A 15,165-nucleotide genomic window follows, 5' to 3' on the forward strand; every position below is an offset into this window, starting at 1 on the left:
AAAAACCCGTGTGAGCAGTTGAATTACACTTTTTTAAATTGATTTTGTCCAAACAAGATTTCCTTCAAGGTAGATTTTTTTCCTTGGAAAGCTGGAAAAGGAAGTTGAGAGGATTTTTTTCCTTTCACCTCATCAAATACAAACGTCCCCCATGCACTCTCGCTGTTAGATAAGGTCAGAAAGTCAAATGTCGAGTTTTAGGGGTCGTTCACCTTTTTTTCACTTCCTGTGTTTCTGACCTGTGTGTCGCCCCCTTCAGGTTCGGTGAATCCCGTGTTCGTGAGGTTACCCTGCGGAGGCATCGGGGTAAGTCGCTGTTTTTTGTGTTTGCAAAGTCAAACAGTCACAGTCTAGTTCAAGTATTTGTCGCTTTTGTGCGTGATATTCCTCGCAAACTGCGGCGGTTAGTCACGCCGGTTTGTTCATTGGAAAATTGGCGTAATGGCCTGTTGTTGCATTTACAGCGGTGCGTTAATCTAATCAATACCCATCTGGAGCATAGTTTCTGCATCATCAAATTGTAGTGAAACAACTGTGTCGCCTTCGCCCACTCTTTCCCTGCTTTAATAATGCTCCCATTTGTTCTTGCTCCACCAAACCAACACACAAACACACACAAACGCCACCCCCGAAGGACCAGAGGCAACAAAAGCTGTTGCTCGCCTTTCCGCCGTTTTGGTAATTGGAACCAGATGCTGGAAGGCCTGTGACTGTGTGAGGCACAGCATCGGCCTGTGTTTGTGTGCACAGCTCAGTGTTTGGACATGTTTGTGCACAAGGGCATTGATTTCAGCGGTTGCATCAAATCAGAATAGCGGCCTTCCAAACAGACGATCTCGCACGAGTTCCTGCTTTGTTGAATTTTGCCTTTTTGTTTTTGCAAAAAGCTGTTCTCCCAGACCTGCAGCTTGTCTCTCCGGCTCTCTCCACACCTTCAGGACCAGAGAGGAGTTTGGAGCTGCTGGTTCTGGTCTCTATAAAGCCAAATGAGGCCAAATTGTTGTCTTCCTTTCATACAAGTCATAAGCACACAAACACACACACACACCCACTGTTGCAGGGAAAGGGGCTGAAATTAGGATGTCAGCCTGTGGAGAGCCTTCATTCCGTCATACCAGGACATTCCCGCCCTTTTCTACTTCCAACAGTCACACGCAAACACTCCCAGAACCCCGCTGGAGTTCTAATCCCATTAAAGGTCCTCAAGAAGACCTGCTAGTGTGAACCGGACTTTTCACATCCACCTCTGCCTTCCTACACCCAACTTATTAGTCTTTCCTTTGTTGAAAAAAAGGTATGTTTCCTTTTCTCCTGTCTGGATCATTTTCATCCGAGGAACCAGGAGAAAGCCTGAAAAGCTGCAGGTTCAGTGCTTGTCAGGCAGAGCAGTGGTGGACCGGGCGGCTTTAGCTGATGCTCCACCCGGTCAGACGATCAACCCAGAGGTCACGACCTCGGATAAAAGGCGGGCTGACACTCGGTTGACGGAGTTTACAGCCGAAGCCCCGCCGGGGCCCTGCCATCGGCGGCTCGGCACATGTGCGCAGTTCAAACACGCTGACACTTCCAGACCTGCGCTTTTTCGTCTTTTCCTCTGCCAGCGTCTGCTCTGTGTTTATCACACGCTCCATCTGCCTGCTGTCTCTGCCATGCGCACACACACACACACACACAGAGGGTGTGTATATTACTGCACGGTCCTGTGCATAATCAATCATGTACAGTACTGGGGTCTGTTTGGCGTGAGTGCACGTGTGGGATGGGCTGTTGTGATTGGGCCCGGAGGCCAGGCGTGCCATGGCATTAATCAGGCTTGACCGTCGAATGGTTTCCCTGCAGCGAACGCAACACTTGCATGCAGGCGGAATGGAAAAGCTTTGAACACAATAAACTGAAAAACAGATGCATTTTTGTTACTGTTGGGATGCTCTGTGTTCAGTTACGGCAAACAACTTGGACTCACTCGGAACTTTTTACATTTTTTAACCTTTCCCTTCTAAAAGAAATATAAGCATTAAAGTGTCTTTATTTCTCAGACCTGAAACCCTTTTCATCAACTGAACGTCTGTGAATATTTGTCCTAAAAGACAGAATGAACTTGTCAGATATTCCTTTATTCATAAAAAAAAAGGGGAAAAAACTTTTTTTTATTTGCTCGCTTTAAAGTGTCGTAAAACAACTGTTGTGTGTGTTGGCAGGTGGACAGCGACACCATTTGGAATGAGGTCCATTCATCCAGCGCAGCTCGTCTGGCTGTCGGCTCTGTGGTGGAGCTGGTTTTCAAAGTGGCATCAGGAGAGCTGAAGGTTGGTTTGGAGGCTCTGTGGAGTCAAATGACTCATGACTGTTTGCATTATTTTAGGAATTGGAATTAATGTGAAAATGAGACTTTTGCCGTGACTGTGTGCGTGAATCCGTGCATCCTGTGACCCCAAACCCAACAGGAAACCCTCTTAAGATTTAGTTTGTTGACGAAAAAGGCTACGAGTTTGACCTAACTTTGGATTCATATTTATACTAAATTCTGCCACTAGGGGGTGAAAAAAGTACAAACTAAGGCACTAGTCACAACTGCTCTTATGGGTGATTGTCTGCACAAAAGTCAGAGACCTTTGAGGTGAACCTGTCGAGCCAACATGTGGGCCAAAGGTTGTAGCAAACATTTAAACAACACGCAAAGTAGGTGATGCAGGCGTTTGTACGGATTTTTCCTCACAAATGCTGCAGGCCGTTAGTGCTGTTCACGTGTGCGATCCTTGTCTGACTGTTCACGCCGAACGCAATTCGCCCGTCCATTTCCTGTCGGCCGCCTCTCTTCCGCCAAATAATGTGTTCCTTTGAGCTCGCCGCCGCGTGTGGGAGGAGCTACCAGCTTTCGGTTTTAGCTTGATAGCTACATAGAGCGTGTGTTTATTTTATTTACCATGCATGGAAAACACAGATGATGTTGAGAGATCAATTCAATAAACTTTTATTTATAAAGCCCAATATATGACACCGTTGTCTCAACGGGATTCACACGGGTAATAGTACAAAAACATCAAATCGGTAATAAAATACAATAGCTGGTTGCTAAACTAAACAGACCAGGCTAAACTGGGCATCCTTGCCCTTAGACCCTCCTCCTCTGTGAAAAAAAAAAACGGGAAAAAAAGAAGAAACCTCCGGGATGTCCACATGAAGGAGGGATCTTCTCCCAGGACTTATCAAACTCTACAACTACATGTTTAAATAGTGAAGCCGATGGGCTTCAACTGGGCCGTGAGACGACCCAGAGGCGAGCAAAGTTTGTAAATTGTTTTTCTCTGTAGGAATGTAGAATGTAGACACGCCCTCACACCTTTAACCCTGGAGACCTAAGAACAAATTTCTTCCGGGTTTCTAAAGTTAATTTGACAATTTTTGTTTCATTTTGGGTCACAGCAATTAACAGCAGCCAACATATTCAAATAAAACTGGAAAGAAAAAACAGCAGCCAAATTTGACCCGGTGGGTCTTCTTGGTTTAGAAATTAGGTGGGCTTATTATAGGATTCACTGTTGTTCTCAGTTCCTTTAATCATCACAGTTCATCATCATGGAAAGGGTAATTCTAGGCTTTAAACAGAAAAGAAAACCCACCTCCCATCATCACCCCTAGTGTCTCCGCCGTCTTCCCTCGTGTGTCTGCGGCGGTGGCTGCCCACTCTCTGAACCCAGCAGGGGGGCCCAGTGTGGCCCCGCAAACACCAGTGAGCCCCACCAACGGGCCTCCTTTATTACTTTAACACCAAAGCCACCTGCGGAGCAGCCGGCGCACTTATCGTTAACTTAGCACCGACATACCGCAGACTAATGACATTCCTTCAAGAGAGACAGTAGCAAACCACGCAGACACCCACACAGGTTTTTGGCTGCGGTTGATGTCTCTGCACGTGAGCCTAATCTGCTCTTCTGCTCAGCGCCGTGCATGTTTGGAAACGTAAAGGGCGTAAAATCAAAAGCAAATGTTCAGCCGGCATGTTATTTCATGTTTATTGGTAAGATTCAATTTCTGCAGGTATGAACTCCAAAGAAATCCTGATGTATGCATCCAGATGTGCATCTGCTCGCGCTCTCGCCGTTTCACACACATGCTGAGGGGTCTCCCGAGGATCCACCGCAGCTAAACGAGCAAATTCCACCTGCACCAACAAAAAACTGCTCTCCGCAGACGGCCGTAAATCTGTTCAAGGCGCACAGCGCCTGGGCACCCAGAAGCTCTGTACGTTCACCACCTGTATGTGCGCACACGTGCAGTGTAAAGCAGTTCCTGAAGCGGGTGTCCTCTAACCCACTGAGGTGATTGTCGCCGCAGTAATCTTCCGGCTGGCTGCTAATCCACAGCAGCTGATTCAACATCATTAGTCCAGCTTGGTTCCCCTCAGCATCAGCCCAAACATTGATCTTGGGTCCCTGGGAAGCAGAAGGAGCTTCCAGAAACAGTTTCAGGAAACGCCGCCTTTATACGGTTCCCCCTTAACGGACCCAACATTCACAACTGATTTTTCTTTTTTTCAGCGTCTCCCATCTTCCTCTTAAGGAATCCGCCATTATTAGTTGTCATAGGTTTATATTTGGGATTGAAGGGATTAAGACTCACCTGTCTGTGCACGTTCATCTGTGTGAACCACCGTTTGTTTTTGCTGACAGAACGGTTTCGCCGTGGTTCGACCACCCGGACACCACGCCGAGGAGAGCACGCCCATGTAAGTCACATTATACAAGTTTGGAAGGCTTGGAGTTCCATCGTCTGGTGACTTTATGCTGTCTTTCATTTGTAGGGGTTTCTGCTATTTCAACTCTGTCGCCATCGCAGCCAAACTCCTGCAGCAGAGACTGAACGTCAGCAAAATCCTCATAGTGGACTGGGTAGGTTGAACTGTCTGATACTTTGAGGGGATAGGATAATTTACTAATCCCAGATGGAAATTCACTCATAAATTGTTGAGAAATAACAAATTATGGGACCATTGTGGTTAAAATGCAACCTTGGGTGACCTGAAAGGCGCTTGAAAATAAAATTATCATTATTATTATTAATAAAATCTTAATATATGTCATGAATTTGCTTTGAGTTTTATTTATTCTTCCTGAGCTTTTAAACCGTAAAAACGGTTTAGGTTACTTTTATTTTAGCATTATTTTCTCTTAGAAATGTTAAATTTTATTATATAATATTTTACAAAAATTGGCTTTCATTCGTATTTAGGATTTTTTGTTAAAAATCTAGGTTTACTTTTGTTTCTTTTCTCCCTGTACAGCAATTTTAAACACTTAGTTTATAAATAAATTAAAAAAAAAACAATAGATTGCATACACAGATTAGATTTCCTAATCTGGACAAAAGACGGCCCAATGCTGGACTCTTACTGCTGTGTTCAGTGTCTGCCAGTCTGTGTGCTTTAAACAAGGCATTTGAAATGTCCTGCAGCTATTTCCTTGAAACAGTTCTCAGTCGTGTCCTTCTGCCTCTGATCCTTCATCTTTCCTCCTCAGATTATGTTGGTTTGTGCTCATAATCCAGGAATAACTCAGTTAGGTGTTTGTGCCTGACCTTTCTGCTGTTGTGTTCAGTATTTATCACAACAGATCCCTGCTGCAGCAGAGTTCCCTAAAGGCATAAGCATGTTTAAAACACATGGATTTTGTTGTAAATTAGCCAAATTGAAAAGCTCTGCACAGGAACTGAACTGCAGTTCACAGAACAGGCTGTTGGTTTAGAAAGAAAGATTAAACAATAGAAAACTGTAGATCTAACTGTTCACAAATGCCAATCATTTTTGGATCGTAACACAGCAAAAACGCCGTCTCGCTCTCACAGCAGCACAACCGAGCCAAAGTTTAAGATGAAGATCTGAAATATGAGGTGACTGTTGGGAATCATTCAGAGGTCCAGTGAAGCACGCCACTTTGGAATTGGAAAATATTAGCTGGGAACCTCGTTTGAGGGCTAAACTTTTTCAAGGAGAAAAGGGAAAATATTTGAGGTGACAAAGATATTTGCCAATTGATCCTAAAAATAAAGAATGAAGCTCTAGACAATCTCTCGTGATCCTCAGCACAACACTCTAAAACATAAATGTTCCCCCTTTTTTGGGATGTAATCTGGAAAAACTAGACATTTTCTATTACACTGAAACTCTGAATTCAGCTGCAGGTATCACTTTTACTTTTATGATCCCTGAATATGTTTTAATTTCCTTTTAATTGAGAAATTTTTCTTATATTTGCTCTGAAATTTAAAGCCAGATTAGTAGACGTTGGTTTGATTCCCACAAAATAGTTTCTCCAGGCTTCCACTTACCGGACGGAGCCAGCACGGTTGATATTCCGGACAAGTTGTGCATTTTGCGGTTCAAGAACCAAATTTGGAATGGATAGACCTCCGGATTCCTCCTTTTAGAAAAGCAAGTTTGCAACGAGGAAATTCCAAAAAGGTTACCGTTTGTAAAGACTGCAGCAATCCACTCCATTGTTACATCTTTTGTAAAATCTTTGACTTCATTTTGTGGCAAACAGGCTTATCTGAAAGAGGGGATTCTAAGGGACACCCATTATCTTAAATACCGATTGTGCCATAGAATTAAATGTTCAAGTCCCACTCCCATCATCTTTTGTTCTACAGTATTCCCCCCGTATTCACAGAAATGAGGGACCATGAGGGACAACCTCTCATCTGTTTTCAGCGTATCAGGATATTTTTTTCAGCCGCTGCTGAGTCAGCCGATTCCATTTTCCATGCAGGGTCACAAACTTTGGTTGGTGGCGATTCAGGAACCGCTGGAAGCCGCTCTTCCTCGCTGTGAAATAAGACGTAGCAGCCGGTGGGGCAGCCGAAGGGCCAGGGTGCTCTTCATCTCCGCTCCCTCAGAAAATTCCCACAGCACCTCCTTCCAACGCCTCATACAATTGTTTTGAGCTGGCTGAGTTTTTGTGATGAACCGGGGGAGTAACGTGACTGAAAAAAAAATCAGCAAATACCCGTTACATGAAACCGAATAAGTGGAGGAAGACTGTATTCTAAAAGTGGTCCACTGGTCTTTTAACTATAATTATGCCATTTTTAGCCTAAGCCCAACAACTTGTCATTTTCTAGGACATAGTTTCTGCAGAGCGGCAGTAGTTCATCAGAAATTTGCCTCTGAGTTGTGGGCGGGACTCCCCATTTCCCTCCCTGTAGCTGAGAGCTCAGAGGAAGAGAAGACTCTTTTTCAAAATGCAGTGTTTCATCCACTCCTGAATCACAACGATTTAAAGAAAGAAAGACAGAAATGCAGTTGCTTATTTTTTATATGCATCCCCCATCATCAATGTGGACATATATATTAGGGAAGGGCGATATATCGGTGCCAGTTTCAGTATCGGCCGATATTTGCACAACTTGATTTTATCGGTATCGGTCCGATATTAACAAATGTACTGGTATTCTTCTAATGTTTTCAGAAACCCTTCTTTTTTTAAATAAGTGTCCTTCACTATTTCAGGCAGGCACACTCAGCAGTGTTTTACAGGTTACTCATAGGGCGTTTCAGTCAATTAACTCACCTGCTCAGCGTCCTATTCAAGCCCAGGTGCGCAACTGTTCATTCTCTTTCTTACCTTCAGCGCTCATTCTTCGCCCCTCCCTCCTACCCGGCTTCCACCTGTGGGCTCCGTTAAGGGGGTTTTTGTTACCCGAAGGTTTTATGGAAATTATCTCATGGAATTGAACAGAGCCTTATGCCAATTGTGAAAGATGTGAATGCCAACTTAAAGAATGTGAAAATTAAGTATGTGAAATAAATATTTATTACTGCAAGAGTTGTCTGACTGAAATATATACTAGTTCCTAATAGATTGGGAAGCTTATGTTTACAGTCAAGGCAAGGCAAGGCAAGTTTATTTGTATAGCACAATTCGTACACAAAGTAATTCAAGGTGCTTCACAAAACAGAAAAATGCATTAAAATCACAATACATCATAGAAATAATCAACGTAAAATTTACTTTAAAAGAAAAGAAAAAAGAAAAAAAAATAATAATTGACAATTGATTTAAAAATAAAGGAAGGAAAGGAAAGAAAAGTGCAGATAGGACCTTTCAGTCATATACACGGCTAAACAGAAATGTTTTAAGTCTAGATTTGAACATGAACACAGAAGAGGCCTGTCTTACGCCTTCAGGGAGGCTGTTCCAGATTTTAGCTGCAGAATATTGAAACGCTGATTCCCCTTGTTTAGTTCTGACTCTGGGAATCAACAGGAGGCCGGCCCCTGAGGTCCTCAGAGTACGAGATGGTTCATATGGCACTAACATGTCAGAGATGTACTTTGGTGCTCGGCCATGGAGAGACTTGTACACAAGCAGAGCTGCTTTGAAGTCTATTCTTTGAGGTACAGGGAGCCAGTGCAGAGACCTGAGCACAGCATAGCACAGCATAGTCAGTAAGTGACTGTTTACAGGTAAATGTTATTTTTGATGGGGATACGTGTTGTTCCTAATAGATCCCTGACAATGAGGAGCTTTTTGTTTAAAGTTATGTCCAATAGTCAATAAATGGTCTGAATGCTGATACTTGTTCCTATCAGATCCTTTGCTGTATGTTAAAAAGGTCAAGTACAATGTGATTGTACAGTAAAAGAAAAGTTGAGCATTTCTAAATAAGAAACAAAAAGAAAATCTAAACTTAAACGCTTAAGTATCGGCAAATATCGGCCACAGTTGCAGGGAAAATATCAGTCATCTGTAATGGCCAGAAAAAATAAAATTAGCCCATCTCTTATATATCAACAATGCCACAATGACATGTTAATAACCCCAAAACTACAAGACCAGTTTTTGTGATAGTGGGTCTATGTGATCCAAATCCACATCTATTTTTCATGTTGCATTGTGTTCCTTCTCGGTGATGGCGCCTTTCTGGTGTCCAGGAGCGACGCTCTTCACCTCCATCCCCAGCTGGTCGTTCTCTTCGCCAGCAGTCTTTGAAGTTCCCGTTTTCATTTCCTCTCTCTGTCGCAGACGGAGCGCAGGCTCACTGTCATGTCGCTCGCCTCCAGCTAACGGGGACATCTTTTCATCGACGTATGAAAGCATTCTTTGAATATAAAGACGTCGTTTAATTAACGTCATCGGTGAAAGCCAGCAGCGATTGAAGTGGAAGATGTTAATAAGTCCTCCTTTAAAATTTTTTTTATGCTTATGCTTTTATGCTTATGCTTATTTCATCTCCAGGATGTTCATCACGGCAACGGCACCCAGCAGGCTTTCTACGCGGACCCCAATGTCCTCTACCTATCTCTGCATCGTTATGACGACGGAAACTTCTTTCCCGGCAGCGGAGCCCCTGATGAGGTGAGCGCAGCTCCCGCTCTGTCTTATCTGCTCGCCTTCCCATCCGCCTGCAGACACTTGCCCATAGCAAACTGTGCTTTTCTGCCTTCCAGGTGGGAAGCGGAGCAGGTGTAGGCTTCAACGTAAACGTGGCCTTCACTGGAGGACTGGAACCTCCCATGGCTGATGCAGAATATTTAGCTGCATTCAGGTAAGCCCGAAAAACTTCCCACTGTGTATGTGTACTTCACTACATGATCAATAATTCCTTTAAATCCTCTTTTAAAGCTCCTAAAAGGACAACAGTCTGGTCTTCATGCTAGGCAGGATTTTTAGTGGTTGTCGTGTCTCTGAAGGTATCTAGATATTCTCACGCTCCCACCCTACTTACTATCTGCAGGTTTTCCTAACGCAGATATGTGCAGTTTAGGTTCCAGCAGCCGGATAGATAGATAGACTTAGATTTGTTCCAGTCTCCTAGAACCTCTTTGAAGATGGTTCTAGGAGTGTCCATCTGCGTCCGTCAGGCCGGAGCCCGATGCTTTGAGCTGACAGGCCACTGTCTGATCCCAGCTTCAGCACGCAACTTCCAGGAAATGCACCTTAGTCCGTTAATGCACCCCAGTACCCTTTCTCCCCCCCAAAAGGGTCTGTTTTCATTCTGGTATTTCCACACCCCTTTCGACTTTCTGCTCCTCTTGCTGCAAACGCATCTGTGACAAGAAAATCGAATATTATGCAATAGCAACAACCGGTAACTGAAACTTAGTTCCACAAAAATGAAGTGACAGAATTCATTCTTATTTTTTGTAACAGTCTTTTAATACCCACTCTGATAAAATTCATAGATGGGGTGTTTTTAAAATGTTTTTATGTTTTTTTTTCTAATGATGGAGGACATATTTTAGGAACATTAAGCTTAAAACTGCATTTTATTATTAACTGTTGTGAGTCTGGGGCAGACAAATAAAGTGCTGTTTAAAAAAGATCCATTCTTGATGTAGAAATAATAAAAAGTATTTTCAGATTTGCACACTAACGGCTAAGTTATGTATCTTATTTTCTATCAGATCTTTAAAAAATCCAAATAATGCATTGGCAGAAAAAAATGACAGACTGTTGACCAGGGTGGCTGCAGATCCTTAAAGTCCTAAAAGGTCTTAGATTAACTAAACTCAAAATAAGGCCTTAAATTCTGGTCAGTGGATCAAATATTTTTCTTGTCAGAGTGATGACTTCCTGTCATAAAAAAGCATTGCCAGGATGCGCTGTGTTACAAGGTCGTGACCTGGTCACAAATCGTTCTAACCTCGGCTGGCTAATTGGTGGGAAAAGGGGGAAAGTGCAAATTCATGAAGAAATTGAAAGTAGGGATTACATTAAAGTAGGTGGTTGAGACCAGGTAGTGGAAATCCTTATGTAAAAAACTGTACGGTTTGCCGACAGACATTTAAAACAGAGGGGGGATCAAGGCGGTCGAATCGCATGTGAAGAACAAGAGCAGATGGCGGCTGTTTGTTTCATTTTCTTTGTACGTACAGTACATATGGGGTCAAATCAGGATCACCTGAAGGTAAATGTAAATCCAGATAAGCTGATAAACTTTTTTTTGTCACCAATGCCCCCCCTCCCATTCGTAACCAATCTACACCCATCCAAAGCAAGGCGCGCATCCCATGAAGCTGCAGCCTCAGTCAACTCTGAACTGTATGTGTGTATTTGTTGTATGTCTGATCTTGTTCAGGTTGTACTGGAACACATCTCGTATGTCAATGTAAAAGCTGCACATATGAAAATAAAAGGATTCTGATTCTGATCCCCCCTCATTCGCGGGGTTAGGGACCAGAGACACTCGCAAATACAGCGAATTCAGAAAAAATAAGTGTGTGTGTTAACCTGCGGCGGTGCTGGCAGCGCAAACTCTTCCTGGAAGGGGCGATTCCTCACTTATCTACAGAACAGACCAAACGTTTGGACACACCTTCTCATTCAAAGAGTTTTCTTCATTTTCGTGACTATGAAAATTGTAGATTCACACTGAAGGCATTAAAACTATGAATGAACACATGAACAAAACAGTGTGAAACAACTGAAAATATGTCATATAGTAGGTTCTCTAAAGTAGCCACCTTTTACTTTGAATTACTGCTTTTCATTTATGCTGGATTTTATTCACTCACAAAAAATATGACTACTTTTTTATTTTTAAATCGTTTTTTTTACGTTATAGCTTTTTTCATGCTGTTGGTAAGTCTGTCCTGGAACACATTCATGCCTGTGATGGCAGGTCCTGTTTGTGTGTTTTTCATACCTATTGTTAATCATTGATCATCAAAGATCACTCTTGTTTTGTGTGTGTCTGTGTGTGTGTGTGTGTGCGTGTGTGTGCGTGAGAGAGAGGGGGGTAGCAAGGAAGAATATCAGTTTGGTTGTTTACTTCTTCCTTCCCTGGGGCCTTTAATCCCCAAAGGCTTTGGCACTTTCTGACAATTTATTGTCCCAGTGGGACGGCAACAAACCTGTCAAGTGGCTCATAGATCATGCACACATAAAAAACTATGATGCAGATGCTGCTTGGTTTAAAAGAAAAAAAGGAATAAAACACACAATTATGCAACATTTACCATGAATGAGAGGATTTTTAAACAGTAGTTTGCTGCACTTACTCATGCAAACACCTGATGCCTGGAGCCTCGGTATGTATCGGGCAATGTGGGCCCTTCCTTTGAGTCGTGTTTCTGGGTCCTGGTCCACTGCGGGGCTGGTGCCACGTTGCATTCACAGGGGATCAACTCAGAGCCTCCAGAAAGCACAGAGGGGGGGGAGATAAGAAAATTGGCCCTAATGAAAACCAGAAGCAGCGTCTCTCTCCCTCTGTCAACCCCCCCCCCCCCACTCTTTGCCATGAACTTGGAAAGAAGAGAGAGAATAAAACTTAATTCAAACCAGCTCTCCGCAGTGCCAGATGACAGGGCTTTGAAGTCTAAGTGTGTGTGTGTGAGTTTTTCACCCTCTTCGTCTCTCCTCCTCCTCCTCCACTGCCGCCGCCACGCTCACTTCTACTGTTTTTATGAACGGAGGAGGGAAGCCTCAAACTCTGCCGGTTAACCTTTTGTTTGCCGGTGGGATGAGGTTTTTGCTCCCTCTGTAGGGCGCGCTCTGCTTCGGCCCTACACCTGGCCTTTCATGCACAGAGACAGATGGACTTCACGGATTTGAAAAGGGCTGCAGAGGTCACACATGAAAGAGAAAAAAATCCATCATACATCAATGGGAAATCTATTCCTCCTTCAGAATGTGGAAGCAGCCACAATGATGTCATCTCACCTCAGCTGGGGGACAAGCAGGATGCTTAAGACCCTTTTTCGGATTTGTTTAAACTAACTGTACTTCGCTGATTGTTGAATATCCTAATTGTTTTTGCAATTACATCAGTGTGCATGCACTCACTTTGCTAGGTAAACCAGTAAACAAAAAGTAACTGGAAGAAACTCAGTGGTTTTAACCTGATATGGCCATTTGTATCATGTTCCATAAAAACTTTTCAGAGTAAAATCTATCTATTTATATGATAATATGCTACCTTTGGGCCCTGCGACAGACTGGTGACCTGTCCAGGATGTCCCCTGCCTTGGCCCTCGAGTGGCTGGGATAGGCTCCAGCAGCCCCATGACCCCGAAAGGGACAAATGGTTAAGAAGATGTGTGAGTGAATAAATGAACGTTACCTGTGGAAAAATAAAGAATTTTTTTTAAATGAAATATGACTTATTGTCACAGTTCATTTTTTTATACTATGAAGTAAGACGACTCAATCTCTGAGGCTCCGCCTTTTTCGCTCCATGTGGGTGCCGCCCCATTTCATGACGTCTACCTAGAGCCGGCCTCGGCTGTGTCTCTGCGTTTCGCCCACGAAAACAAACAATGTCCAAACTTTTGCAAAGATGGATGTGCATATTCTTCATATAAAGTTGTTTAGCCGATCACTGCTAGCTCTGAGGAGAAAGTGTTTGTGTGCGTTAGCCTGGGGCGGTGCTAGCAGCACAGACTCTTCCTGCAAGAATATCCAGGTCACAATGTGAAAAAACCCACTAGTTGTTTTAGATTAGTAGGAGTTGGTGCTCAGAGTGCAGAGTTTTACAGGAATGCTTGAAGATGAATTAAGAGGAATTATAATTATAATACTCTTAAAAGCTCAAAAAGGTTGATTTGGTTTTTTAAAACCCATTGTATATAGAACTTGGTCCATATTTTCAGCTCTTTAGCTCATCATCCTTCCACTAGAGGCAATAGAAGGGCTTTTTCTTTATATTGTAGGGGGCCGCCTGCAGAGAAATTTCCGCTTTAATCGGAAAAAGTTTTGCTAATTTTTTAAATCTTTAAAGTGAGAACAACTCCTCTGTTGTTTCTTTCTTTAAATGATAGCAAAATAGAATTTATTCCAATCAATCATTAGAAAAACCCACCGACACAACAGTGTTCACTCCCTATTTGCAGTTCACCGTTTGAAGTCTCCCTGTTTCATTAATCTTTCAGAGCAATTTTGCTTGCTTTAATGTTTTTGAAACAGTGCATTGTCTTCTGTTGTTATTAATTTTGCCTTTGTGCCTCTGTAAAAGGAACAGATTATTTAAGAAAGTTCCTCTGTTCGGATTGTTCAAGTCTAAAGAAGGGTTAATGTATTTTTCCGGATTTCCTTGAACAATAAACCATTCATTAATTCCTTCTTCTTCTTCTTCCTGATTGGCTGTTGATCTTGTCAATTAATCTCCTCCATTCCATGTCTCCTGTAACCAATCACTAACCTATCTTTATCTCAATAAAAATGATACTGGAATTTTTTGTGGATATTATCAAGGAGTTTAAAAAACATCCTAATTCTCAAAAAACAAGTGTTTTCTGTCCATTCTTTGATGTAGTGGTCTTTACTCGGTTAGAGAATGCAGTCCCTTCCCTTAGCATGTCCCTAAGCCAGCATCGTAAACAGTGTTCTTCTTCTAAACCACCAGCTTCCTTCTTCATCATTGTGGTAGCACATTATTGTGGTTTGAACCTCAGAGCTGGAAGTGATGACACCAGCACAGTGCAGCCTCATGAGTAGAACTTTCTGTCTGTGGTGGTTGAGGTGTCCTGTCATCTGTGCTCTTCCAACAGACCGTATCTGCATCTGTGGTCAAGTCTGTTTATTTGAAGCAGCCTAAATGTTTGTTATCTGTGACTGTGAATGGCAGACGTATCATTCTGAGATCAGCTGGTTCCTGTTAGAGCGGAAGTTCTTCATCCGTCCTGTTTTCGAAGCTTTTGTACCCAGTGTCCGTGTGTCTCGGTGAGCTCCTTCATCTTGGCATGACGTCTTCCCTGAAATGTTGCCAGATGCATCCAAAGGCACAGTGACGCACGCCTTCCCTGTCTGGGACTCCCAAATACCTTCTAATGCTCCCTCCAACCTCGCCCTCCGCCAGCTGTGTGTACATTTGTGTTGTGCTGTGGTGGTAGGGGAGTGAGGGGTGGGGGTGGGGGGGGGGGGGCATAGTTCAGGGCTGTAATTTAACGGGGAGCTGGAGATGGAATAAACCTGCACACCCCCAGCAGGGTAAAACTAGCGCAGGGGGCCTGCAACAGACCCTTGTGGTGCTCCGTCACTTACATCACTGACAGACCTGCCCAAAATACTACTTATATAAATATCACAGAAGACCCTAAAATATATGTGCAGAGCCGAAGTTTTCGAAGAGAAATACTGTTTATCAACTTGTGAGTGTTCATTTCCTGCATATATGTTATTATTTTCTGTACAAAACTTTCCCAAATTCCTTTATTTACTGTCTTCTACA

The 15,165-nt window shown here is 43.1% G+C and overlaps 1 protein-coding gene across 2 annotated transcripts in view; it reads left to right on the forward strand.

Moving 5' to 3' along the window:
• hdac4 (histone deacetylase 4) overlaps positions 1 to 15,165 on the forward strand; it is a 137,017-nt gene that overhangs the window by 105,318 nt on the left and 16,534 nt on the right. For both annotated transcript variants that reach the window (XM_011489953.4, XM_078939464.1), the window contains 6 exons: positions 260 to 306; positions 2,199 to 2,306; positions 4,671 to 4,726; positions 4,802 to 4,889; positions 9,234 to 9,353; positions 9,446 to 9,543. In XM_011489953.4, the coding sequence (XP_011488255.1) occupies positions 260 to 306; positions 2,199 to 2,306; positions 4,671 to 4,726; positions 4,802 to 4,889; positions 9,234 to 9,353; positions 9,446 to 9,543 (517 nt within the window). The remainder of the gene's footprint in view (positions 1 to 259; positions 307 to 2,198; positions 2,307 to 4,670; positions 4,727 to 4,801; positions 4,890 to 9,233; positions 9,354 to 9,445; positions 9,544 to 15,165) is intronic.

The sequence above is a fragment of the Oryzias latipes genome, chromosome 21 (assembly GCF_053564925.1).
Source record: "Oryzias latipes strain Hd-rR chromosome 21, Olatipes_Hd-rR_3.1".
Lineage (NCBI taxonomy): Eukaryota > Metazoa > Chordata > Actinopteri > Beloniformes > Adrianichthyidae > Oryzias > Oryzias latipes.